Here is a 27,190-nt window from a genome sequence, read left to right as displayed (position 1 = left end):
TCTTCAACTACTATAGGACATGATCAAGGTGGACCTTATGATCAAATTAAGTTTCCCATCACATTGATCAAACACATACATCCAGCTAATATAAGCTCGAATATTGCATAGTTGAAATAAATTTCAAATTTATTATGGACACATAAACAAAGACTAAAAAGGTGTGGTTACAGTCCAACACCAACAACACTTTGTGTTGATAACATTGGGACATTTTTGCCAACACCTCTTTTGAACTCAAGAAAATAGATTTGGCAAAATCCAGTAGTGGTGGGGGGTAGGGGTCTGTTTATCTAAAATCATCTGTAGAATAGTACAATAATAATTCAAGAAAAGCAGTTCATGTTATCTGCAAAATATCAAGATGTGACTAAGTAAAATACCTCCATCACAATATTTTCCTCCAAGTAGCACATTGGTAGAAAAAAAGACACAAAACTTGGGGGAAGTGGGGTGGGTGGTGGGGGGTCATACTGTTGAAGATATTGCTTGTTGTTGCATATGATAATTGCTGGGAACTTGCCACATAATTGCATGGTAGATTAGGAGAAGTTTTACAAAAATAATGGTTGGGGAGAAAAAAGAGAAGTTGTTGATTCATGCCTTTTGTTATGTATATTAATCTGTTGCATAAAAAAGTTGTAGTCAGAGTGATTTCTATTTTTGACAAAAAATTAACATATTTTTTATTTCCAGTTTTATTCTCTTTTATAATGATTTATTTATCACATAATAATTTATCAATGTTATTTTGTAAAATGGTTGTGCAATTGAAGGACAAAAAGGCATATGGACTATTAAACATTTTCCTAGTATCTAGGGCCCTTCTATCTTAGACTTGGGCTTTTGTAGTTGTCTTCTTGTTAGCGATTGTTTAAAAAAAGTCTTGATAGTGATCAGCCCAAACTCATCTTTTCATACTTGCTAGTTTTATAGTAGTTCTAATTTAGTTGTTGGACAGCTGTAAAATTAATTTAAGTTTGGCTAACTGTTTTGTTTGTCCACTTAAAAGAATTGGTTCGTTCGATTTCTGATTGAATTGCTATATTTAAGTAAAGTTTGGTACAGCTCAAAAACAAAAGTTGTTTTTTGAAGAGAAGGCTCGTGAAGACTATAATGGTTGGGTTCGAGCTGAATTCATTAAATAATTTATTTATTACTCCACTTTGAAAGGCATAGTTTGATTAAATAATTAAATTCAGGCTACATGATTAGATGCAAGTGTCCTTATTAAGAACCCGAAATGCAAAACTAGAAACAAGAGAAGCTGAGCTCGAGCTCGTGAACCCGTATAGTATATGTTACACGCTAACAACATAGTATGGCTAAGGGGTATTACCCGATTTGACCCGATATTCAAAGCTTTATAGTAGTATAGAACAGTATCAGAATATGGGTAATTGGTAAAGGTTATTAGACGATTCGATATCTGTCGGATATAAGTTACCTCTTACTCGCTATTATAAGGGTCGGAATTTGAAAATTGCTGAATTCGAGTATTAGATATACCTGATACCGAATCGGATATACCTCACAAATGCTTACTCGATTTTTATCAAAGATTCAAAAATTAAAATCACTTATTCATTTATGTTTACATTATGCAAACCGTTCGTTGAATCACCGATCTTTGTGTTCACAAATCAAACTTCAGTTCACAGTTGTAACGCCCACCTCTCCCTTTGTAAATCATTGACCCTCGGCGGTCTCGGCTCGACGATGACGCTTCCAGCCGGCCTCACCCCTTCGTGACCTCTGCAGTTCTCGTCAGCCTAGCCCGACGCATCCTTGACACTCCAAGCCCTTCGCAACCGTCGACCATATCTTGCCCTCCATTCATTAATGTTGAATGCCTTTTCTCCAGATCTAATCAAACTAGTAGTACTATTTTTGTAAATCCCCTAGAAATAAAAAGTTGAGGAGCATAACACTATATTATATATCACGCTATTTTTGCCATGAAACTTATTCACGGCACAGTAATATTCATTCTATACAATGTGTGCCTAAAAGAGTAATAGTACTAGTATTTGACTTTGGTACATCACCTCTCCTAAGTAAATTTGATCCATAACATTTCATAATATTTTTTGAGGTTTATCGACTAGTTAATATCAAATTCAACTACTTTTTAGCTATTTTTAATATTTTCATGACCAAAATGTCCTCAAGGCAATGCAAGTCATTTCAATCTATCTACCCTCTCTCTTTTATTAAATATACTAATACAATTTATTCTCCTTCGTTCTTCATCTCCTTTCTCTTTTCTAATTTTTCTTTCCCTTTACCTTGCCCTAATACCTCAAATATAAAGACCCCAAAATATGTAATTTACTCTCTATTTTTCATTAAAATATGTAATTTTGTACCATTTAAAATTCCAGTCCAAACAAATCACCACTTCAGAAATCATAAGAGCATCCACAATAGCGGCAGCCCACCGGCTAGCCGATTCGCGTCGCTAGCCGGTTGGCTAGCCGAACTATTGTAATCGGCCAGTCGAAAATCAGCGAAAAAATCGGCGTGGGCTAGCCGATTTGAGGGCGGGCCGCTATTGTGGCGTGCCGATCGGCCAGCGCCAATTTTCGTATTTTTAAAAAAAAAAATTTTGAAAACCTATATATACGCTATTTTAGTTTCATTTTATCCGGTTGCATTTTTTAAAAATAGGCACACAGACGACGGCTAGCGGCAAACTATAACGGATTCAAGGCATACTAACATTTTTTAATGTATTTTTTTAATAAATTAGTGAGGAGTAGAGTGGGGCGGTGGCTCGTGTGTGGAAGCCCGAATTTTTTTTTATTATGTAATTTTTTTGATTTTTAGTTAATGTACTTTTTTTATTTAAATAAAATTAACGAGTTTTTCCCGTATATGTGTCATAAATTTAATTCCGTAATTTAATCGTAAATTTTATTCCGTAAATGTAGTTGTTTTTTAATTATTTCTATTGCGGCTGGCCTATGATTGGCCTAAGGCTAGCCTATTTGAGTAAAATGCTGATGTGGCAGATGGATTTTTAGTGCTGATGACGTGGCAGAGAGAGAGAGTGGCTGGCCTATGACTGGCCTATTCTTATTGTGGATGCTCTAAACCTCATTCCAACGACCCAAAATCTTGAACCAAGATTCCTTAACAATTCAATCTTTCATAAGGAATTCTAAATAGAAGTGAAAGGCCCATGCTCGAGGAAGTATGTTTTGTAGGAATTCTAAAATAATACTACCTCCATCCCACAGTTAGTGTGGCTTGGGTTTTAAGAAATATAAAAAAAAGTGGGTTGAATAAGTTAGTGGACTAGGGGTCCCACTTATATATATTAGTGTTATAATAAAATGTGAGTGGAATTGGTTGGTGGAACGTTGTGTCTACTTACCATTTATGGTAAAAGTGAAATGTGACTCTTATCGAGAGACGGACCGAAATGACAAAATGGGACACTTAATGTGAGACGAAGGTAGTATTTGTCTTTTGGATAAAGGGAAAGAAAAAAAGAAGAAAGTGGATGATAAAGAAAGAAAAATAAATAAGTACATACTTTAATGAAAATGAGAGGGTAAATAGATTGAATTGCCCTTCATGGCTTTAAGGGCATTTTCGTCCAAAAATAGTCAAAAATAGTTGAATTGATATTAATTTATAGTTGATAGACCTCAAAATATATTATAAAATGCTACAGACCAAAGTTACTTAGGATAGTTGATGTACTAAGAGCATCCTTAGAGCATCCATAACGCACTGGGCCGAGCCGCAACTCGCGAGTTCCGGCCCGAACAAAGCGTTAAACGGGGTAGCGTCACAGCCTAGGCTGGTCCCGGTGACGCAGTTGCGTCCCTGGGCCGCTCCCGTGGTCCGGCCCGACTTGGCGTTAGCGGTGCCCGTGCCGCAAGCCTCCCGTCCCGTCCCGACTTATGGTGTGTGGGCCGGGCCGCAAGTCCCCTGATTTTTCTTTTTAAAAAAAAAAAAAAAATTGTTTGCCTATTTATACACTTGTTTTTTTCAACGTATTATATTTTACGAGTAAAATAGGTTGTAGTTGTGAATAGTGTAAAATAATAGTTGCGGCCCGGGTTAGGGCCTGCAGGGTTAGAGGAGTTTTGGGTCGGGACTCAAATCTAGAGGAATGATGACGTGGAGGGGACTTGCGGCCCGGATTTGGGCCGGGGTTATGGATGCCCTTAACCCCGTCCCCATTCTAAGCCCCAAGTCCCCTCCACATCATCATTCCCCTAAATTTGAGTCCCAAGCCACAACTGCTCTAAGAGCATCCTTAAGAGCATGAATAACCCTGTCCCGGATTTGGGCCGCAAGTCCCCTCCACGTCATCATTCCCTCAAATTAGGGGTTCCAGGCCACAACTCCATTAACACCGCAGGCCACAACTCGGGCCACAACTCAGGCCACAACTATTCATCTGCACTATTCACAACATATTTTAATCGTAAAATAGAATACGTTGAACAATTAAAACCGGGAAAATTCATTGTTCAGTCGGAAAATAGAATTTAAAACATAAGTCAATTGCGGTTCCAAATTTCTTCGATTAGATCCGCTTGGAGGCGTGTGTGTTGATCTTCTTGGCGCATCGCCGCTGAACGGGCCATGACATTGCGCATGTCGGGAGGAACACCTTGCACGGCCGGATCGGTGACAGTGTAGCTACTGCTGGCGCTGACGAGCGGATCGTCGCTCCAGACAGTGGCGTTGTCTCCCTCGTCCTCAACGATCATGTTATGCATTATGATACATGCATACATGATGTCAGCGATTAGCGGACGGTGCCAACCACGGGCCGCTCCCTTTACTATAGCCCAACGTGATTGGAGAACTCCAAATGCGCGCTCCACATCTTTCCGAGCCGCCTCTTGCTTTTTGGCAAACAACTTCCTCCTATCAGTAGTCGGACATGTGATGGTCTTCACGAACACGGGCCATCTAGGGTAGATCTCGTCTGCCAGATAGTACCCCATAGTGTACCGACGGTGGTTGGCCGTGAACTCTACGGTAGGCGCTCGCCCGGCACACAAGTCGTTGAACAATGGAGACCCGTTCAACACATTGAGGTCGTTGTTCGACCCAGCGACTCCAAAGTAGGCATGCCAGATCCACAACCGTTGGTCGGCAACGGCCTCCAACACAATCGTTGGATGTGTGCCTTTGTGCCCGCTAGTGAATGCTCCTCTCCAAGCCATTGGACAATTCTTCCACGGCCAGTGCATACAGACGATGCTGCCCAGCATCCCCGGGAAGCTGTGCCTCTCCTCGTGCATTCGCACCAATCTGCGAACATCGTCGGACGTTGGCTTTCTCAAGTATGTGTCCTTGAATGCTTCGATCACTGCCCGACAATATTTGGCTAGGCAAGCGCGTCCAGTATGCTCGCTCACATGGAGGTACTCATCAAACATATCTGCAGCTGTTCCATAAGCGAGTTGGCGGAGGGCGGATGTGCATTTCTGTAAAGTCGATATACTTTGCCGCCCGACAGCATCAAAGGTTTGCATAAAGTACGCGTCACGAGCCACAACTGCGTTGACAATGCGCAAGAACACATGCCTCCGCATCCGGAACCGGCGATGGAACATCTGATCACTCCATCGAGGATCTGCAGAGAAATAATCCATGAAAAGCCGCAAACCAGCTTGTTCACGGTCTCGGTGGATATACATCCGAGTACGTGGTACCCGGTCGTGTTGCTCGTTCCACGCTTGGATAGCAGCTTGATAGCGTTCCACCTCGTTGTTGATTTCTTCTTGGATTGCGGGCATCGCCGTCTCTAACATTCGAGCCATTTGAGCTTCGATTGATCGTTGGCCTTCACGCCGAGGCGACATTTTTCGAATTTTATCGTGAGTGTGAGAGAAATGAAGTTGAAGTAATTTGAAAATGGATGGAAGAGTGGTATTATATATTAATTTTCGAATTTAAAAAAAAAAATAATTATTGAAGTTGCGGCCCAGCCCCGCCCGAACCACAAATAACGCCGGGCCGGGACTCATTGCGGCACGGCCCATGCCGATTAACGCTAGGCCGGGACGGGCCTCGGGAGTGGCCCGGGGACGCAACTGCGTCCTCGGGACCGTCCCGGGCCGTGACTCAACCTCCTCCAACGCTAAACACGGGCCGGGACTTGCGAGTTGCGGCCCAGCCCGACAGCGTTATTCATGCCCTAACCCTGTCCCGGATTTGGGCCGCAAGTCCCCTCCACGTCATCATTCCCTCAAATTAGGGGCTCCAGGCCACAACTCCATTAACCCCGCAGGCCTCAACTCAGGCCACAACTATTCATTTCACAACATATTTTAATCGTAAAATAGAATACGTTGAACAATTAAAACCGGGAAAATTCATTGTTCATTCAGAAAATAGGAAAAGAAAATTACAAATCCTAGAAAAAAAAATTACCAATACTAGAAAAAGAAAATTACAAAACCTAGAAAAAAGACAATTACAAATCCTAGAAAAAAGAACTACTTTTTCTTCATTTGTGCGCGAAGGTATTCGATCATCTCACGGTGCAATTCGAGCTCGTACTCCGACATTCTCGAGGTATCCCTCGATGTCAACTCCGTCAGCTGGCCCATCCGCAACGTAATACTCATATCCGACATAGAGTCTGATATCTTGTCCAAGGAAGGATTGGGTGGCGGCGGCGGCATAGCGGAGTAGCTCGCAGTTGCCTTCCCCTTTGCTTTCCTCTTTGCCGCCTTTGTGCCCATCGGACGGCTTTCAGTACCAGATGAGAGGAAGAAGTCATCGTCTGTCACGTTGAGGTCGATTGGCGGACCTCCTTCGCTCGAAGTGTAGTGTCCGGCGGCGACTTTGGTTCTCTTCGCCGCCGCTTCAGCCCCACCAGTGTACTTCGGGCTCTTCTCGACAAGCTTCCAAACGTCGAAGTACTTGAAGTGCTTCTTCCCGTCAGCGAAGTAATCTGCCTTGGCCTTGTCCACAAGGTCCATCTCGCTGTGCCCGCTCGGCCACATCCGGACTACGTTAGTCCACTTGTCATTCCACTTGTTAATCTCCTTCTGCACCCAACCCCAATGCTTGCGTAGCTTCACATAGGTACGCTCGAACGAGCCTTCGGGTCAACCAGCGTTGTACTTATCTGCAATCCGCTGGCAGAACACTTTGCCGCTTTGCTGGTTGCCGACCACAGCGTCCTCGGAGACGTCGACATAGTTCTTGGCCAGCCACATTGTCTCCTGCGGACTATACTTCTTCGGCCCATCCTCATCGGCAACCTTGCCCTTGCCCTTGCCCCTCCGTTGAGCGAGCTCCATATCGCTGATATCGTACTCATCAGTGCTAACTGGCGATTCCATGTCCATATTGGTAGGCAGCCCGGGACTAGGCGTTGCATCTGGATCGGGTGTCAGCGGCACTTGCCAGTTCTGGGAGTTCATGAAATCGTCCATCTGGCGTTGGTCGTTGTTAAACCAATCCATAGAACTCAAAAGGTTTTGAAATGCTAGAGGATTGAGAGTGAGAGTTTGCGTGGAAGAGTATTAACAATGGAGCAAATATAGTGTATAAATAGAAAAACAAAAAAAAAAAAATTTGAAAATGCGTGGGGACTTGCGGCCCGGCCCGAACGCAATTAACGCTGGGACGGGCCGCATGGGGTGCGGCACGGACACGCCTAACGCCGGCCGGCACGGGACTCGGGAGCGTCCCCGGGACGCAACTGCGTCCTCGGGACCGTCCCGAGCCAGGACGCAAGGAGCTCCAACGGTGGATTCGGGCCGGGACTCGCGAGTTGCGGCCCGGCTCGTCGGCGTTATTGATGCTCTAACCCTGCAGGCCCCATCCCGGACCACAACTATTAAATTGCATATTCACAACTTCAACTTATTTTATTTGTAAAATAGAAAACGTTGAACAATTCAAACCGGGAAAAATCAGTGTTTAGTTGGAAAAAAGAAAATTAAAAATCCTAGAAAAAGGAAATTACAAATCCTAGAAAAAGAAAATTAAAAATCCTAGAAAAAGAAAATTAAAAATCCTAGAAAATAAAAGTACAAGTCATAAAAAAATGAAAAAAATAGTTCTTCATTTGTGCACGAAGGTAGGCGGTCAACTCATGGCGCAACTCGAGATCGAACTTCGACATTGTCGAGGTATCCCTCGATGTCAACTCCGTCAGTTGGCTCATTCGCCAAGTAATACTCATATCCGAAAATTAAAAATCCTAGAAAAAGAAAATTACAAATCCTAGAAAATAAAAGTACAAGTCATAAAAAAATACTTCTTCTTCATTTGTGCACGAAGGTAGGCGATCATCTCATGGCACACCTCGAGATCGAACTCTGACATTGTCGAGGTATCCCTCGATGTCAACTCCGTCAGTTGGCTCATTCGCCAGGTAATACTCATATCCGACTGTATATCCGACATACAGTCGGATATCTTATCCAGAGAAGCATTGGGCGGCGGTGGCGGCATAGTGGAGTAGCTCACAGTTGTCTTCCCCTTCGCTTTCCTATTTGTCGTCTTTGTTCCCATCGGACGGCTTTGAGTGCTAGGGGATGAGAGGAAGACGCTGTCTCGACGAGTAGTGTCCGGTGGCAGAAACTTTGTTTCTCTTCGGCGCCCCCCTTGGCGCCGGTTCTGCCCCACCGGTGTACGTCGGGCTCTTCTCAACAATCTTCAAAACGTCGAAGTACTTGAAATGCTTCTTCCCGTCAGAGAATAACTCCTCCCTGGCCTTCTCCACGAGGTCCATCTCGCTGTGTCGCTCGGCCACATCCAGACTACATTCGTCCACTTGCCATTCCACTTGTTCATCTCCTTCTGGACCCGACCAATGCTTGCGTAGCTTCACGTAGCTACGCTCGAACGACCCTTTAGGACGACCAGCGTTGTACTTCTCCGTAATCCGCGTCCAGAACACTTTGCCGCTCTGCTGGTTGCCGATGATAGGATCCTCGGAGACTTCGACGAAATTCTTGGTCAGCCACAATGTGTCCTGCGGACTATACTTCTTCGGCCACTTATCATCTGCAACCTTGCCCTTGCCCCTCTCTTCAGCGGGCTCCATATCACTGATTTCGTACTCATCAGTGCTAACTGGCAATGTAATTTTCATGTTGGTAGGCAACCCCAGACTAGGCGTTGCATTGGGCGACGGCGGCACGTGCCAGTTGTTGGCGTTGACGAATTCGTCCATTTGTCATTGGTTGTTGTTAATCCAATCCATAGAGGCCGAAAAATATTGGAATACAAGAGGATTGAAATTGAGAAAGTGCGGGAAAATGGTGCACAAATGGAATATATATAGCAAATAAAACAAAAAAAATAAAAAAATCAATGTTGGGGACTTGCGGCCCGGCCCGGAAAACATCCAACGGCGGGCTGGGACGCATGGCGTGCGGCACGGGCACGATTGACGCGCAGACAGGACGGGCCCCGGGAGTGTCCCCAAGTCGCGACTGTGTCCCCGGAACCGGCCCAGGCCCGGGCCCGAAAATGCTCGCCTCCATCGCTGCGTGACGTGGGCCGGGACCCAACTGCGGCCCGCCCCCATGCGTTAATGATGCTCTAATAAGAGTATCCACAATGGCTTTAGGCCAGCCACTCTCTCTCCCTGCCACGTCAGCAGCACTAAAAATCCACCTGCCACATCAGATTTAGGCCAGCCATAGGCCAGCCGCAATAAAAAAAATTTAAAAACAACTACATTTTTCGGAAGAAAATTTACGATTAAATTACGGAATAAAATTTACGATTAAATTTCGGAATTAAATTTACGAGACATATACGGGAAAATCCATTCATTTCATTAAAAAAAAAGGTACATAGCTTAAAAAAAAATACATGATTTTTTTTTAAAAAAAAGGGCTTCTACACACGAGCCCCGCCACTCTCTACTCCTTGTCGTCGCCGCCACCGTCCTCGCCGCCGCCACCCGGGGTATCTGAGCCCGTGTCTGAACCCCCCACCAGTGCCCTCGAGGCATCCAAATCCACCCGCACGTTCTCGAGCATCGAGTAGAGGAACCTCTTCTCCATGGGGTCGGTTGCGGCCTTCCACTCTTGAAAGACCGCGAACATACGTTCCTCCGTCTTTGCACGCGATAATAACGTTGTAACACCCGTCTTTTTAGTACCTTTTTCAATTAGTTTTGTTTTGAGAACGAGCGAGTGATAGACCTTGATTAAAATACCGTCTTCGTTTTGATTAGTTGCGAATGGAATTTTCGAATGCTTGTTTTGTTGTTGATTAATTGTGTGGTGAAAACAGTTGACGAGTTTATTGTGAGAATCATCAATGAGAAAATTAGGCGTTCGTCTAAGTACTTGGAATAACACCAAAGTACTTTAAAGAAAACACCACAATTTAATTAATACTCTAAACTAAATATTTGGGCTTATCTTTCTATCTTCCTTGTTTCTAGTTTTTATTTCTTTTGGTTGACCGATTTTGAGAAGCCAAAATATTAAATAATTATTCTACTTCTCCTGCAGTCGAATCTTAGTCAAATAAATCTCTCTCAATCCCATAACCATACAGTTTCTTCCATATCTCCATCTTCCTTAAAAATCTCCAACCAAAACCCATTCTTCTCCTTATAACTTCCTCCACAACGCAGCTTTCTTTTGTATCTGCTGTTATTTTCGTCTCCTCCACCAAAAAGTATATTCTTCTCCTCAAGTTCATTAATATGAAAACCTCAATTCGTTGATTTCATGGCCAAATTCTTGACATCACAGCATTGAGAGGAGAAAACCGAGAGAGCTGTGGAATTAATTCTTCTTGTTATTTTTCTTCTTCTCAAAGGTATAATCCTTTCCTTCAATCTAATGGATACAACTTTCTGGGTATTAAATCCATAGCACCATATTTTTTCATTTTGTAACCGAGAGAGCTGTGGAATTAATTCTTCTTGTTATTTTTCTTCTTCTCAAAGGTATAATCCTTTCCTTCAATCTAATGGATACAACTTTCTGGGTATTAAATCCATAGCACCATATTTTTTCATTTTGTCACAGTTGAGAGGAAGCCGAAATCGAGTAGCCTGTGAAACATCCATCTCCCCTGCAAATCTCAATTTGTTCTCTTTGTTTCTAAAGGTATATCTTTTAATCTGAAATCCTCTCCGCATCAATTCTATGACATGCTTTCACATAATCATAGTAGTTCATGAAATCAGACTTAGACTCTGGTAGAATTTCTGAAAATTCCTAATAAATTTTTGAATCGAACAAATAAGAAAAATAAATGTAAAAGTTTAGTCTTGGGAAAAAGGGGAGAGGGACTTAGTGGTTGTGAGAAACGGCGCTGCCGACGGAGGAGCTGACCGCCTGGAGTGGCGGCGGACAGCGTCGATTGGTCTTCGACGGAGGGCGGTAGGCGTCGCCAATTTTTTGGAACGAGAGTGATGGGGGTCATTCTGAGTTATCTCTGATTTGTGTGAGAAAGAGAGGGAGAGAGATGAGCATGGTGTTTGAGAGATGATTTGGTGAATTTAGAAAGAATAAATAGAGTACAGAGAGAGAAAAACATGAATTACAGTAGAGAGGGAGAGGAAGTATTCGACAGTTCAGAGAATGAGTATATAATTATTTTCATTCCATCCCTTTATTAAAATGGGTTGAGTTGAGAATATACTAGATTACTAGTAATACATTTACATGTGGGATAGGGAGTATACGTGGTGGATTGGGAGTATTTATGTACAAATCTATTAATTGCTACTATTCTTGTTCATTTGTGTTGAGAAGGTGTATATTCGTGTGGTGACAGGGAGTATTTTGGCTGCTGTTCTTTCCTTTCTTTAGTTTAAGTGTTGGGAAATTTAATATTTTTATTGGGCCATGATTTGTTTTGGGCTAATTGGAATTTAAGTTGAGAAACTACTTTATTTTAAATTCATGAGTGTCTCTTGTATGTGAGACTGATGCCGACGGGAGGGAGTATATTTTTGTTAGATGTTGTTTTGGTTAAGTGATGAGTCAGAGTTCTTAATTTTGAGTTGATTGTGGAATGAGTTGGAGATACGTGGTTTTTCTAAGATAAGAAAAAAAATATATAATTTGTGTACACGCTTAGGATGCATGCATTGTTAAATTAATTTATTTTGCAAAGTCTGATTTTTGCGTATCATGTTAATTCAAAAAGGGTGAGCTTGTGCACGTTGGTTGCGATTGGAATAGGAGGTGATTGAGGAGTAAGCTTGTGAGGTGGGCTTTCCTTTTAAATAAGGACTATGTCCTAAATACTACTTTTATGTGAAAGGAGGTGAAAATTGTTTGTCTTGCCATGTTTTGTGTTTGAATGAACCTATCTGAAGTGGCTATGCCATGTATGTTTAATCGAATTCGGGTCCCAGTAGGGCCGCAAATCCTGCTCGGACTAGTGTACACCCAGTAGATAGTGCGCTATCTCTTTGGAGTTGGCCGGTCTAGTGACTTGGTTCGTGGCCACGTTCCTTGTCATGTATGTTCAGATATGGTGATGGTGATGTGGATGGAAAATGGTTGCAACCGAAATATATGTGAAAATGCTTTTAGTGACTTGGGTTCTTTTCATTTAAAACCCCCAAGATCACTCGGTATGGCTTGACAAACTGATTTTGGCATGTGTCCACTGAGTGCATCAAGTACTCAGCCCTGCATATTTGTTTTTCTTAATGTGCAGATTGAGCGACGACGGGCGTGGAGGATGTTGAGCAGAATTCATGGATTATTTATGTTTGGCTTAATATTGTTGGATATGTCGTGTCTTCATACTCGACATTTTCCGTGTCTTGAACGCTTCCGCTAGGTGTCTTTTCTTTAAAATTGTTTTAGTATTGAGAACCTAACTCTTTTCAAAATTGTCTACTTTCTAGTCTTTATTTCTTAGAATTGGTACTTTGTTGAAATGATACTATGTTGTTTTCTAAGTTATTTCAATTATTTAAATATTTTGGTCAAAGATGTGTGTTTCCCCCTTTCTTCCCCGCTTCTTTAATCATCCCCTAGTCGCGATCAACCGTGTTTTCTATCATTAGAAAATACGGGCGTGACAAACGTGTACGCGCGTGGCGGTGGGGGGGCCGAGATGACCTCATGGGGCGATAGGGGGGATCCTCCCCTCGCTGCCCGTTGCGCCCGCTTTTGGCCAACCGGGCGAGGGCGACGAGCAACGGATGGAGGGGACGGAAACTCCTCAGCATTTGGGGGGAGGTCGTGGGATCCGACGCTGTAGTCGCCGGAATAGTTCAGCCTCTGCTTCTTCGGCCACTGACTCAACTTTATTTTACTCAAATAATACCCGCAAGTGTACGGGGTTATCGTAGCCAACAACAAGCAAGAGTATATCGTATCCCACAGAGACAATTTAGTGTAAACCTAAGTACCACGAACAAATTTCAACTACTATCCAGACGATCGAGAATTTTGGTTTTAAACTAACAACTACTAAAAGCATATAAAATCAGAGATTCAAATAAGCACTTAAACAAGAAAATAATTAAGCAAGTTGTAGAAAATGATAGAGAAATATGCACAATTCAAGGATCCGATGCACAACTCATTGCTAACCCAATTGAAACCGATTTACCATTTAAAGTCTCTAGAATTGTTGAATCAATCACAAATATAGATTAAACCCCCTCCCGAGGTGAGAAATCCGTAGATTAGGTGTAATAATTGAAGTCCCCTTCTAATTCTTAGACCTAACTCCTAATAGTTCGATTAAATTAAAGATCTCACTCAAAACCTCAACTCTCCCGAGTTTTATTGAATTAAGGTGTGAATAATTCTTCTTTCAAGGTTAAATATTTCATCTCCCGATTATTCTAAGAAACCCTACACTCCCAATTGGTGATCAAGCAATTGTTAGGAAAAAGCACAAGAATAATTCAAACAATTGCAAGAGCAAGATAAAACCGAAGTCAATTGGACTAAAACTATAAATCAATGCATCTTCACCAAGAATTCTACATAAAAGATGTTTAGCTACTCATGTTCATGGTAGAAAACAAATAGAAACAAGGAAAAACAGTGGAAATCATGATGCGAATCGCAATTGGCGGAGGAATTGAAGCTTGAATCTTCAATCTTCTTCCAAGAGTTCTTCACAAAAAGAGAGCGTGTGTTTTGTTGCTTGTAGAGAATGAATAGAATTGACCTAATTCTTCCTTCTTATTTTCTCTTAAAAAAATTGCGTTTCAGCTCTAAAAAATGCCAAAATGACGGACCCGGCCGGGTGGAATTAATCCACTGGAAATTCACCCGGCCGGGTGGGACTTCTTTGGTACTCTCTGGAATCTCGCAGGCATAATTACGCCACCCGGCCGGGTGGAATTATAGGGTAATAATTCACCGTGAGATTTTCTGGACAGCGCAGTGTTCGTATAACAGTCATAACTTCTTCTACCGAACTCCGATTGAAGCGTGCGAGATACCCACGCGAAGCTCTTTCGAAGAGAAGAGATTGGTATGCTTTAGGGGCTGCTTGGACTTCAAAATCTCCAGTAAATATTGTCTCAAACCAAGGCTGCTGCACATCCACATATTTTGTACCTTTTTCTACACATTCTTAACAAAATGGTCAACATACCAACATAATAGAGAAGTAGATATAAACACGCCTAATAATAGACGAAATATGCTCAAATTCATACAAAACCACCCTCTAAAACAATGTAAAATCCAAGTATGTCAGCCACCCAGCGTCGCACCCCGCCCGAAACTTCTCGGAGTCCTTCAGCAACACATAGCATTCCCAGAAGAGGAACTCCATATACTTCCCCGCCAAGGGGAACTGACTCTCCGCTATCCTCCGGGCGTCCTCCTCATTCTGCCCACTAATCAGCTGGCAGAGGGCGTTGGCATACAACCCCGAAAAACGGCCGACCGCGGCCCTAATTCGCTCCCACCCCTTCCGGCACTCCTCCCCGCTGAAGTCCTTCCCGTGCGGGCAGTTCCTACTGTAGGGAGCTCTAATCTTCGCCCACATGTTGACGACCCGCTGGTTGTTCGCAACCAGCGGATCGTCGCACACCGTCAACCACTCCTTGGCCACCCCGGCGTACTCATCCTCCGTCCACTTCCTCCGGGTGGGGGTGTCGTCAACAGCGGGCTGCGACGACTCGCCGACCGCCTTGGCCTTCCCCTTCGTCTTCTTCTTCGGCGCGGCCCGACCCGCTAGAACGGGAGTGTTCGGATCCCCGAGATCGATCCCCATATCATGCAATGACAGAAGGTCATCGCCAGTGAACTGCGTCTCCACTGGGGTCGACGTGTGAGACGAAGCCATCAAAAAATCAAGAGAGGGACGATAGACCGTGTTCTCCCCCGGTGGCCCCTGCATCCCGGGATGCATGCCGTGCTGCATCCCTCCCTGCCACATCATCCCCATCATTTGCTGCTACATCTGGAGCATACCTCCCCACCCCGGCGTTGACTGCTCGCCGCTCCCCTGGCTCCCCCGTCCCCCGCCCGGCATCCCCCACGGTATACCCCCCTGGTTCCCCCCCTGCATCCTCCCCGGCGCTCCCGCCATCATCCCCATCAACTGCCCCCAAGGGACGTTAAACCCTGGGCCCATCTGCCCGCCCATCTGGCCCCATCCAGATCCCACGGGTACCGTGGGCGTATGAGAGCCGCTCGTTGCCGAACTGTACTCGTTGTTGTTGTCCATCGCTCGATGATGCTCTTGTACAGAAAGTTAGAGAGAGAGAAAACTCGTTAAAACAAGTGGTGCAAATGAAAATGAAATTAAAATCGCGTATATATAGGTTTTCAAAAAATTTTAAGAAAAAAAAACGAAAATAGGCGTTGGCTGATCGGCACGCCACAATGGCGGCCAGCGCCCCTGAATCGGCTAGCCCACGCCGATTTTCTGGCCGATTCGCCGCTGGCCAACTGCAATGGTTCGGCTAGCCGGCATTGTGGATGCTCTAAATGTTCCCTCTTTATATTAATACAATTCGGCACGTCTAATTATTGTACATTTCAAAGTCTTAAGTATAGTTAGGTTAAATCCAACTAATCTGTAACGCAGAAAACCAATTCAAAATTAAGTTTAAGATATGTAAATTAGGCAAAGACAATATTTGAAAATTAAGTTTGAAGACGCAAAGAGCATTAAAATCTACAAGAATTTTCACTTTCACAAACCAAAATTAAATAGCTATATTAATTTCTGCAAGGCAAAGGGTTCTTGAACGGAACGACTCCAGTAACGTACGCACTACCCCTCCGCGGCCTCCCCCGGCTAACATGCGCACCACCCCCACTCTCCCCAACTTTTCCACCTGAAATCCCTTTTATCACTAACATGCGCCATCTCCACCACTTCATCACCGCCATGGCCCCTTCCTCCTCCCTCAAAAAAACCCCAATTCCCAAAACCCCCGCGCCCTACCCCCTAAATTCCTCAAATTGCCCCTCCCTCTGCCGCCACTCCCCCTCCGCCACCCTCGACCTACTCATCTTCATCCTCGTCCTCTTCTCCGGCGCCTTCTTAATCGTCTCCTGCTTCTCCTACCTCTTCCAGTCCCTCTCTCTCATCCTGCCCCCCTTCTCCACCATCGCCGCGCATTTCCAGCGCCATTTCGCCTCCAATCCGCAGTCGCAGCTGATCATCTTCACGCTATTCGTCGTCTCCTTCGTCGGCTTCGTTGTCTTCTTCGAGATCTGCTGTGGGCACAGATCGAGAAGGTGCGAGAGGAAAGGGTGTAGAGGGCTGAAGAAGGCGATGGAGTTCGATTTGCAGCTGCAGGGAGAGGAGCTGCTCCGCGCTGGCGATGGGAATAAGGCGGTGAGAGATGTGAATGAGCTGCCGTGGAAAGGGGGCGGCGACGATAACCCTGATTACGAGTGCCTAAGGGCGGAGCTGAGGAAAATGGCGCCACCTAACGGCCGTGCTGTGCTACTCTTTCGCGACAAATGTGGCTGCCCCGTTGCCAAGCTCGAAGGCTGGGGGCCGAAACGCGGCCGCCGCCACAAGAAGTGAGTCGATTTTTTTTTTCATTTTTCATTTTGATTGCACGATTGGCGCATTTTAGCATGGTTTAGGGATTTGCGATCGATTTTGTTAACTTTTTTTAATTTGCCAATCTCATTGTTGTGTGGACTAATGAAGATAGATAGGTTTGTCCCATTTAACTGACTATGCAAAACACAGTGAAGTTGTCTCGTTATTATCTATGTGTGAAATCAAGTTATGTAGATAGAGTTTTGAGGAATTATCTTTGCTTCGTTGGCGTTGATAAGTTATTAGATGTAGTTTGGTGTTCTACCAATTGCGTGATATACATCAGTAGTTGTTTAATGTAGATATGATCTTTACTTTGTTGATAAATTAGCTTTAAAGATTGATATTTTTTCTGATACTGTGACCAGTTTCTTGCTATTCTACCCTTGTACTCCGGTTTAGAATTTCGATAATAGAACAATGTGTATCTTGTTGGAGTTGATACGTGAAAATCTCTAATTGACAAATTTTATGTATGATGTGGTCAGTAATTGTTTGAGGTGGATAGTGTTTAGTTTGTTGATACTCGATAGGTTAGTTTTTATTGTTGATTGGCTGAAAGGTACCTTGTTCTTCTCAATGTCTGGATTTGGATCCTGTTTTCGGTTGATAAACTTTTGTGGAGCTTTTTGTGGAGGGATGATCTGTTGTCAATTTACGGTGTTTTTCGCGTTATTAACGATAGTGGGGCTAATGTAGTCTGAATCTAGTACTGGTTATAGATAAGGGTAATAAGGATTTGCGAATGATACCCTAGACTGTATGATGTCTCATAACAGAACATGAGTCTTAGCATATTGGACATCTCATCTCATGTGATTCTATCGTGTATACGCATCTAGGCATTCCCCAGATTACTTATTGGTGCAAACAGCCGTTCATGGAAGTTGCCTTAGCAAGGTAGTTTTTTTGTATATAGGATGCAAATAAGGTTTCTACTCAAGATTGACTAGTTGGAATAGGGTGAAGTTTGCTCATTTAAAATTTAGCATCTCACTAGTACGTGAGGTTCTTTTATCAATATTGCTAATTCGATCAGCATCCCCTACCCTGAGTTGAATTAATCAACGAGAAGCTAACAATATGCTTTTCCTATTTTTTACAAACAAGAATAAATAAGGCCCTCGATGTCGATGGTATGCAAATTGTATCATGACAGACTGACAGTATGTGCTCTACTTGTGCAGCTAGCACCAATTTTCTAAATATGATTGTGACAATCTTCATGTTTCATAACATCTGCCATATTATATGCGATTTTAATCTCATTTTCCTTTCGCTCTGTAAAGATTAACACCTCTCTTCTGCATTATCTGATAGGAGCCTGTCTCTTGCTGTTGGAGGAGAACAAAGGTGATGGTGAGTGTCTTGATCATACAATGGCCAATTTTGTCTTTTTGGCATCAGTTTCATGTTCTAGAACTGTATTAGAAAGAACAATCTCCTTTAATGTTATCAGTTTACATAGGAACTTAAACCTTAAAAACCTACATTATTGGGGAAGAGTATCTTGTCTTTCTCTATGCCAAAGTAATTGAAAATAAATAGACAAGTGATTTAAATGGTTTGAATTGATGTTGAAAGGTGTATGCATCTTTACTTTTGGAAATGATTAATGAGAGAGCGTATAAACGCAGCTTGATCTGCTATTTTTGGGGAGAGCGACGACTGCAATGATTTTTTTATACATGGATGGATCAAATTTTATGCAGCGAACACTGTAGACTCGTTGGGTTGTTTCTCGACCCTTTTTTCTCAATTTAGATATGAACTCATAGGGATGTAATCAAATACAAACTCTAAATATTGTATAAATTTTAAATTATAATCTGGATCGTTAGAAAATACTATCAACATATATAATAGCAATAAAATATGTTAAATTAATGCCAACGGTTGATGTTGTATTGACATTGTGCTGAAACTATATTGACATTTTTTGTGGTTGTTATTGTAATTTGTTGACATTGTGGACTTTAATTTTCATATTTTTAAATTGACCTTTGATAAGTTGTGAGAAAATTTTTGAAATTCTCATGTTCCGTCCACCAAATATTAACATTTGTTATTCCGGTCCGTCCATAAAATGTTGTCCACTTTGCTTTTTTTTTTTTCCAATCTTTGGTAAGTAGACCTCATTTCCACTCACTTTTACACTCACATTATATTATAAAACTAATATTCCTTTGTCCCACAAGAATATATACACTTTTTTCTTTTTAGTCCGTCTCACAAGAATATACATTTTCTAAATTTGGAAACTCTTTTATCCTATTGAGGTGGGACCCATTCTTCACTAACAATACTTTAATTACTTTTTCTCTCAATCTCTCTCTTACTTTACCAATTTTGAATTAAAATTTATGTCAAATCCAAAGTGTATATTCTTAGGAATGGACGAAGTATATAAAAATGAGATTCACATATTCCATTGATTTTTTCAAACTTTCTTTTCTTCACATTTTATCAAAATTCTTGATGTGGATGGAGGGAGTAAGTCGTATCATATAGTAATTCTCTTCCCAGTAATAAAAAAGAAAGTACTAATTGATTTTGCTAGGGAACCAATGAGATTTAATTAGATCTTATCATTGAAATTTATCTCTAATCAAATTTAGCCTAATCCAATTAAAGTCAATCTAATCAATGTTACTATAATGATTAATATAGACGAAAAAATAATGATATCTAGTTTCTACAACATTATACTTTATTTTGTAAATCCAATAGGAGTTTTTTTAAATCAAGAATTTATTTCCATTGATAGTTTCAGTTATAGATATAACGATACAAATTTTCAACTTGCTTTAGCTTTCCCTTTTTAAAAATTAACAATCTCTTCAGTTGCATAGCAACGATCAAACTATAATAGAAGGATATTGAAGAGCTTATTATAGGAGATTTATTATTATAATGTCTAATGTAATTTTCTAAATGACGGTAACTGTGTAACTTTTATTTTTACCAGGAGGGGGCGACCGCCCCTCCCCGGCGATCCGCACCCAGACGTGATTTTTCTATTGTCGTCCCCCGATACGTGGCTACTTCCACGTATTAGATCGAGCCAAGAAAAAGGATAAAGAAGGCTGATTTCCGGCGCCCAATCGTAGGGTCGGCGGAGGGGGTTTGATGACCGTGCGCGGGAGTCTCCCGTCGGGCGGCGCTAAGATGAGGTTTAGATAATTCTCACGTTGGAGAAGGACTAAACAATAATTATATTTTTGATTTCTTCATTCCATGATAAAAAAGATAACAATATGGTCCTATTTATAATACTAGAATTTCTACCCTAACTTACTCAACAAGAAAATAAATATATAGAAAAGATATGCTAAATCCCAATAATATCAAAACTAAATAAAGGTGAATATGTCTCGTATCAACTCCTCTATGGTTGAAATCCACCTTGTCCTCAAGGTGGGAACAATGAATTGATGAAGATAGTCGATAACATAAGCTTCCCTCCTTGATCAAACGTGCACGGTTGCTGCGGATAATGGATCAAACTTTGTATACTCGACCTGCACCATGATTCAAATATGCATTTGAACATAATATGGGATCTCGAGGTGTTGAAGTTAATCTTTATTGCTCCAATATTTCTATTTGCCGGGCTCTCTTAGAATTATGATATCCTCATAGCAAACAACATTCTCCTCAAGCAAAGTCTCTACATCATCTTTTATCTCCAATTTCGGAACAATAAGATCACCAACCTTGTCATCATATGCTTCAACAAGCACTTGCCGAGACTCGTTTTCGTTCTTAACAAACTCTTCAAGGGACTCGTTATTTGGAACATCAAGAGAAGCGCCATCATTGGGAACATTGGTAATGTCATTGGGAGTATCATCACCCAATACTATCATGGGATTATCATCGGTTTTCTTTTCGGCTTGATTTTCATCATGAATGTTCTCCTCAAACCACGCGTTCAAACGGGCAAGCAAAGCGGCTTGCTCCAACCTATAGATACGTAGTTTCTCGTTGTAATCATTTATAGCAGCTTGTTGGACAGGAGAGAGCGATTGAACCTCGAGGGCGGGATCATTGGGGAGACCCCGCTGCTGGCCCAAATCAATGACCCTACTTGACTGTTGCGGCTGGTGTGTAGAGGCGGATTGCGTCAGTGGTAGAGGCAGAGAGTCAGGGAGGGGGAGGTGCCGACAATATTCCCGCTTCAACATATGATATTTGGCGGAGGAATTTCGCGGTCGCACGTATGGACACGGGGGCCGGTAGTCGAGCTGTGGATTGTAAGCTGAAACTCCTCGTTGAATGCGTCGTGGTGGCGGATCCCAACACGAGCCTTGGCGCGCCGGCGAGTCGTTATAGACTGGAAACTCCGAAAGCATCTGCCTGGCCGGCGGGTCCCAGCAGGTCGGTATGCATGCTACCGCGTTATCCGTGTCCTGATCCCACGGTCGGTACCCTCTGTTAGGCGGGTCCCACGAAGAGGTTTGGTGCCGCAATCGACTATAACAGCCTGCCTCGCGATTTTCCTCCCAAAAGTGGGGATTTGGTCGCCTATTTCCGCGGGGTTGCCGAACATCTGTTGATTCCCAATTTTCTTGGTGGCGTTCCCACCGCGTGTCTCCACCACGGTCACGGTACCCGCGGTTGTAGTGCCGAGGTGGCAACTCACGATCCAGGCTTGGTTGTTGCCGGTAATTTCCATAATTCCAATATGACCGATCGTGCATTCCGTAAGGAGGGTTCCGAGATGGCAGGCTCGCCGGATATTGTATAAATCGTCTTTCACCATCAGAAAAGTTTCTTCATTGAGATCGGATGGAGGCTGAGTGCGCGATGAAAGCACCAGTTGATAAGATAAACCTCCTATCAGGCTGATCGGCGTCTGTAGATCGACGATCGATAAATGCCTGTCGCGGGCAAGTGCCCGTCGAACACGATGGTTTTCTCACTTCAGAGAACAAAACGAACATTCTAATGATTGATTTCTCAAATGATTACAATATCTCCTATTTTTTATAATGCTAATAATTAACTTAATGATCGAGAAAACAAAATATGGAAAAGATATGCTAAATCCCTATAATATCAAAACTAAATAAAGGTGAATATGTCTCGTATCATCCCCTCAAATACTTTCCGACGTCGTCCCTTCCTTCCGTTAGTTCCGATAAATTTTATTTCACCCCTTCCGTTTAAAGATCCTGGATCCGCCACTGGCAGGAGAGATGTGGTGATCGGAAAGCTTGGGATTGAGGAGAGTTGATACGTGATTCGAGAAGATTGTGCCATAGAAGACTAACGGAAGAGGCAACAACGAAACTATCTTTGGAGGTTTATCTCTCTTATCTATTTTATGTTCAATGGATAGGGAAGGAGTGTGAATGATGGATGAATTGCGCGGCATTCATGCATTTGCTATAGTCGTGGTGGGGGCTATTGATTTTTCCTTTTTATCTTTTGTTTTTGGGTATGTATTTTAGTTGGCCTTAAATTTTTGATGAGGGGACTCTTAAAACTTAAAAGATATTATTGGTTGGCATAGTATATAATTATGGTATTAGGGGTATGAACAATTGCCTGGGGACTCTTCGAAGATATTATTGATTGGCATTATATGTAAATAAATGCTATAAAATGTACTCTTATTTCATTTTTACTCTCATGTTGCAATAATATAATTTATGATTAATTGTTTCATGTTTATTACCCTTCCGTTTCTCAAGAATATGCGCTCTTTCCTTTTTAGTCCGATCCAAAAAAATATACACTTTCCAATTTTAGAAACTCCTTTATTTCAAAATGAGGTGGAACCCATTTCCCAGTAACAATATTTTAATTACTTTTTCTCTATACATCTATCCTACTTTACCAATTTTGCATTAAAATTCGTGCCAAACCCAAATTGCATATTATCTGGGGACCGAGGGAGTATGTTTCAGTAGTCCTAGGTATTTATATTACATACTCCCTCCGTCCACGATTAGGAGTCTCGGTCACTTTTGCGCACCCATTTTATAAAAATGATAAATAGTTAAAGTGAAGATATGAAAAAGTGAAAGAGAGAATAATGTTGAGAAGACTCTTGTCAACATTATTCTCTCACTTACTTTACTATTTCTCCACTTTAACTATTTTTTATGATTTTTATAAAATGGGTGTGCAAAAGTGATCGAGACTCCTAAGCGCGGATGGAAGGAGTACAAATTTTGTTTATAATTTTTTATATAATAATATTGTTTTTAATTTTATTTAATAAATTTATCCTCTTATTAATGTTTGAAAATATTTTAGTCTTATGTATAGTAAGAGTGTGCTACTAGTTCTTTATAGTAATGACTTAATTTCTTTATATTGTGAGTTTATTCATTGTTATTATATGACACAATTAAGTTATTTTCAATTGAAGAATATGAATCGAGGTTTGATTTCATTCACTAAAATCTTAGATAAGTAGTGGAGTAATTCTAATACTATCGCAAGATTTCTGTTTTTCTCACACAATTATTTCTGGCTGATAATTCGATCAATGATCTTAGGCTGTTATACCCAAAATCCCACATTTCCTTCACATCTCTAATGGCTCTCGGCACAGCTTCCCTTCAATCCCTCCAAACCATTCTTAAGAACAGCGCCACTTCATTCGAATTTGCGCTAGTTTCGGCGCTCAAATCCATCTCGTCTTCCCCTTCCTTAATCTCCCATGGCCAGCAACTGCATTGCCTCGTTCTGAAATCAGGCCTCAATTTCAATGTCTTCATACAAAACAGCTTGATCAGCATGTACTCCAAAACCGGGATGTTTTCGTGCGCGAGATCAATTTTCGAAAGCTCCCCGAAGCTGGACTATGTCTCCTTCAACATAATACTATCAGGGTATGTAAAAAATGGCCGTTTGGGAGATGCCCACAAATTGTTTGAGAAAATGCCGCTGAGAAATTGCGTCTCCTATACGACCATGATTATGGGGTTTGCTCAGAATGAGTGCTATGAGGATGCGATTGCCCTTTTTAGGGAGATGAGACTGTTGGGAGTGGTTCCTGGAGAGGTGACGATGGCGAGTGTGCTATCAGCTTATGCGCGTGCTGATGGAACTAGGATGAATGCAATGCTTCTGCACGGCTTGGTGGCGAAGCTCGGTCTTGATATGCGTGTTATTGTTTCGACTAATTTAGTTCTTCTTTATAGCGTTTCTTCGTCTCTTCATGATGCAAGAAAGATATTTGATAACATGGCGGATAAGAATGTGGTGTCGTGGAATGTGATGTTGAATGGTTATGTAAAAGGAGGACTGGTTGATTTGGCTAGAGACCTATTTGAAGAGATTCCAGGGAAGGACGTCGTCTCTTGGGGCACGATGATTGACGGATATCTGCAGACTGGGAGGTTAAGGGAGGCCTTGGCACTCTATTGTGAAATGAGGCACACCGGCTCAAGACCTAATGAAGTCATGGTTGTTGACATTGTCTCTGCTTGTGGACAGGCAACTAGATTGCTCGAGGGTCGACAGTTTCATGCTTTGGCAGTTAAGATGGGGATAACCTGCTATGACTTCATGCAGGCAACATTGATTCATTTCTATGTTGCCTGTCATCAGGTCGAACTTGCTTATTTGCAATTTGAGGAAGGAACTAAGGATCATGTAGCTTGCTGGAATGCCCTTATTGCAGGGCTAATGAGGAACGGCATAGTAAATGAAGCTGCACATTTGTTTAGTATAATGCCACAGCGAGATGTTTTCTCTTGGAGCTCGATGATTTCTGGTTATGCACAGAACGGGAAGCATAGTCTGGCCATTGATGTTTTTCATGAAATGGTTGGTAAAGGGTTTAAGCCAAACGAAATCACGATGGTGAGTGTTTTCTCCGCCATCTCTGGCTTGAGCACACTGAAGGAGGGGAGATGGGCTCATGAGTTCATCCATTGTAACTCAATACCAATCAACGACAATTTGAGTACAGCCATAATTGATATGTATGCCAAATGTGGGAGCATTGATTCCGCTCTAGAAGTATTTGATCAAATCCGAGACAAGGCCAGAAAAGTTTGTCCTTGGAATGCAATCATATGTGGCTTGGCCATGCATGGGAAAGCAGAGGCTTCCTTGATGATTTTTGCAGATTTGCAGAGTCGAAAGATAAAGCCAAATTTGATCACATTCATTGGAGTCTTGAGCGCTTGTTGTCATGCTGGTTTGGTGGAAGCAGGGAAAAGCCATTTTAGGAGCATGACAGCGACATATGGTTTAGAGCCTAACATTAAGCATTATGGATGTATGGTGGATCTGTTAGGCCGAGCTGGGAGGCTGAACGAAGCAGAAGAGCTTGTGCAAAACATGCCTATGGAGGCGGATGCTATCATTTGGGGCACGTTGTTAGCAGCATGTAAAATGTACGAGAACACAGATGTTGGTGAAAGAGCTGCTCAAAATCTGGCTAAGGTGGAACCATCACATGGTCCGAGTAGAGTTCTGCTGTCTAACCTTTATGCCGATGCAGGCAGATGGGATGATGCTTTCCTGGTGCGGAGAGCAATGCAAAAAGAAAACCTTGCACGATCACCGGGTTATAGTCGTCCTGTACAAAGCTTTTAGCTGATACACAAAATTTCCAAAGTTAAAAAAACAAAAGTTATAACTTACATTCTACCACTAGTTCAGCTGCAGGCCCATGGCACCAGCTTCACCAGCTCCCAGCAGAGCGAGCGCGAGCTCTTCCTCATTCCACCACCTCAAGACCCACTCATCTTCATCCTCGTCTCCTGCTTCTCCTACCTCTTCTAGTCTCTCTCTCACCCTGCCCCCACATTTCCAGTGCTATTTCGCCCCTAATCCGCAGTCTCAGCTGATCATCTTCATGTTATTCGTCTGCTTCGTTATCTTCTTTGAGATCTACTGCGGGCACAGATCGAGAAGGTGCGAGGGGGAAGGGTGAGGGCTGAAGAAGGCGATGGAGTTCGATTTGCAGCTGCAGGAAACAAGGCGGTGAGAGATGTGATTGAGCTGCCGTGGAATGGGGGCAGCGATGATAACGAAGATTACGAGTGTCTAAGGGCGGGCGGAGCTAAGGAAGATGGCGCCACCTAATGGCCATGCGGTGCTACTCTTTTGTGACAAATGTGGCTGCCCCGTTGCCGATCTCGAAGGGTGGGGGCCGAAATGCTGCCGACTCTACAAGAAGTGAGTGCAGTTAATTTTTTCATTGTTCATTTTGATTGCAGGATTGGCGCATGTTAGCATTGTTTAGGGATTTGAAATCGATTTTTTGAATGTAGTCTTATAGCATGGTTGAAATGCAAGTTATGTAGATTGAGTTTTGAGAACTTATCTTTGCTTCATTGGTGTTGATAATTTGGTTCGATTTAGTTTTATGCTCTACCAATCGTGTGATATACGTCTATAGTTGTTTACGGTGGATATAATCTTAATTTAGCTCAATTCAACTAAAGTCAATTTTAAAAATATAAATCGACCAATAACATAATTAATGACTAACATTTCAAATTCATATTACCAAATCTGGGCTCTTTATTTATTCACTTATCGCGTTTAAGATATACTATGCCCATTAGTTACACGAGATTGCTGCTAGCTTAACTTAATTAACTTCTTTATCCAAAATAGTACTGAGAGTTCCGAATCACTTTTTTATTATAGTGGAACAAATTCCAACTAGTTAAGTTGTAGTGCAATTGTGTAATAAATATAAAGCGTTGTTCAGAACATTTCATCTGCAAAATATCATCCCCGGCACACCGAGACTCCATTTCTTAGAGTACCAATACTAATATTTCTTATATACCAGTTGTCACTGCCCAATGAAGAAAACGGAATGAAGAAAACAATGGCTATAAAAAGATTAGTAAATCTTAATTTACTAAAAGTTGATAAGTTTAACTCACAAGAAAGATGTGAAGTGTGTGTTGAAGCCAAAATGGCTAAGAGCATCCGCAATGGTCGACTAGCGACCGGCTAGCCGATTCGTCGCGCTAGCCGATCGGCTAGCCGAACCATTGCAATCGGCGAGGGCGATTTCGGCGAGCGGATCGGCGTGGGCTGGCCGATCGCTCGTCGCTGGCCGATCGGCTAGCCGCCATTGTGGCGGCCCGATCGGCCAGCGCCGATTTTTGATTTTTTTTAAATCATATATAAACGCGATTTTCGTTTCATTTTCATTTGTACCACTTGTTTTAACGAGTTTTCTCTCTCTCTAACTTTCTGTACAAGAGCATCATCGAGCGATGAGTAA

General features: G+C 42.4%; 3 protein-coding genes and 1 long non-coding RNA gene across 4 annotated transcripts; 3 read left to right on the top strand and 1 right to left on the bottom strand.

The window, feature by feature from the left end:
* Positions 1-4,520: 4,520 nt before the first annotated feature.
* On the bottom strand, positions 4,521-5,837 carry LOC148927200 (uncharacterized). The gene has a single exon (XM_089056517.1). The coding sequence runs from the start codon at positions 5,835-5,837 to the stop codon at positions 4,521-4,523; it is 1,317 nt and encodes a 438-aa protein (XP_088912643.1).
* Positions 5,838-10,472: 4,635 nt separating this feature from the next.
* LOC125193796 (uncharacterized) lies at positions 10,473-12,921 on the top strand. The gene is made up of 4 exons (XR_007171633.2): positions 10,473-10,782; positions 10,995-11,075; positions 12,124-12,185; positions 12,643-12,921. It is a non-coding gene; the product is annotated as an uncharacterized LOC125193796 (long non-coding RNA).
* A 3,223-nt stretch (positions 12,922-16,144) lies between these two features.
* Positions 16,145-18,542, top strand: LOC125193105 (uncharacterized protein At5g19025-like). The gene is made up of 2 exons (XM_048090845.2): positions 16,145-16,946; positions 18,292-18,542. The coding sequence occupies exons 1-2, from the start codon at positions 16,273-16,275 to the stop codon at positions 18,326-18,328; spliced, it is 711 nt and encodes a 236-aa protein (XP_047946802.1). The 5' UTR covers positions 16,145-16,272; the 3' UTR covers positions 18,329-18,542.
* A 4,781-nt stretch (positions 18,543-23,323) lies between these two features.
* MEF18 (mitochondrial editing factor 18) lies at positions 23,324-26,379 on the top strand. Its single transcript, XM_089070031.1, has one exon. The coding sequence runs from the start codon at positions 23,524-23,526 to the stop codon at positions 25,534-25,536; it is 2,013 nt and encodes a 670-aa protein (XP_088926157.1). The 5' UTR covers positions 23,324-23,523; the 3' UTR covers positions 25,537-26,379.
* The last annotated feature ends 811 nt before the right edge of the window (positions 26,380-27,190 follow it).

This window comes from Salvia hispanica, chromosome 4 (assembly GCF_029641045.1).
Source record: "Salvia hispanica isolate PSC_SH4W2 chromosome 4, Shi_PSC_v1, whole genome shotgun sequence".
NCBI lineage: Eukaryota > Viridiplantae > Streptophyta > Magnoliopsida > Lamiales > Lamiaceae > Salvia > Salvia hispanica.
This window is presented reverse-complemented; position numbering and strand designations above follow the sequence as displayed.

Bases quoted from the DNA above. Each gene is read 5' to 3' on its own strand.
- LOC148927200 (XM_089056517.1), bottom strand. From the start codon at position 5,837: ATGTCGCCTCGGCGTGAAGGCCAACGATCAATCGAAGCTCAAATGGCT.
- LOC125193105 (XM_048090845.2), top strand. From the start codon at position 16,273: ATGCGCCATCTCCACCACTTCATCACCGCCATGGCCCCTTCCTCCTCC. The intron at 16,947-18,291 runs GTGAGTCGATTT...ATTATCTGATAG, and splicing joins CGCGGCCGCCGCCACAAGAA to GAGCCTGTCTCTTGCTGTTG.
- MEF18 (XM_089070031.1), top strand. From the start codon at position 23,524: ATGGCTCTCGGCACAGCTTCCCTTCAATCCCTCCAAACCATTCTTAAG.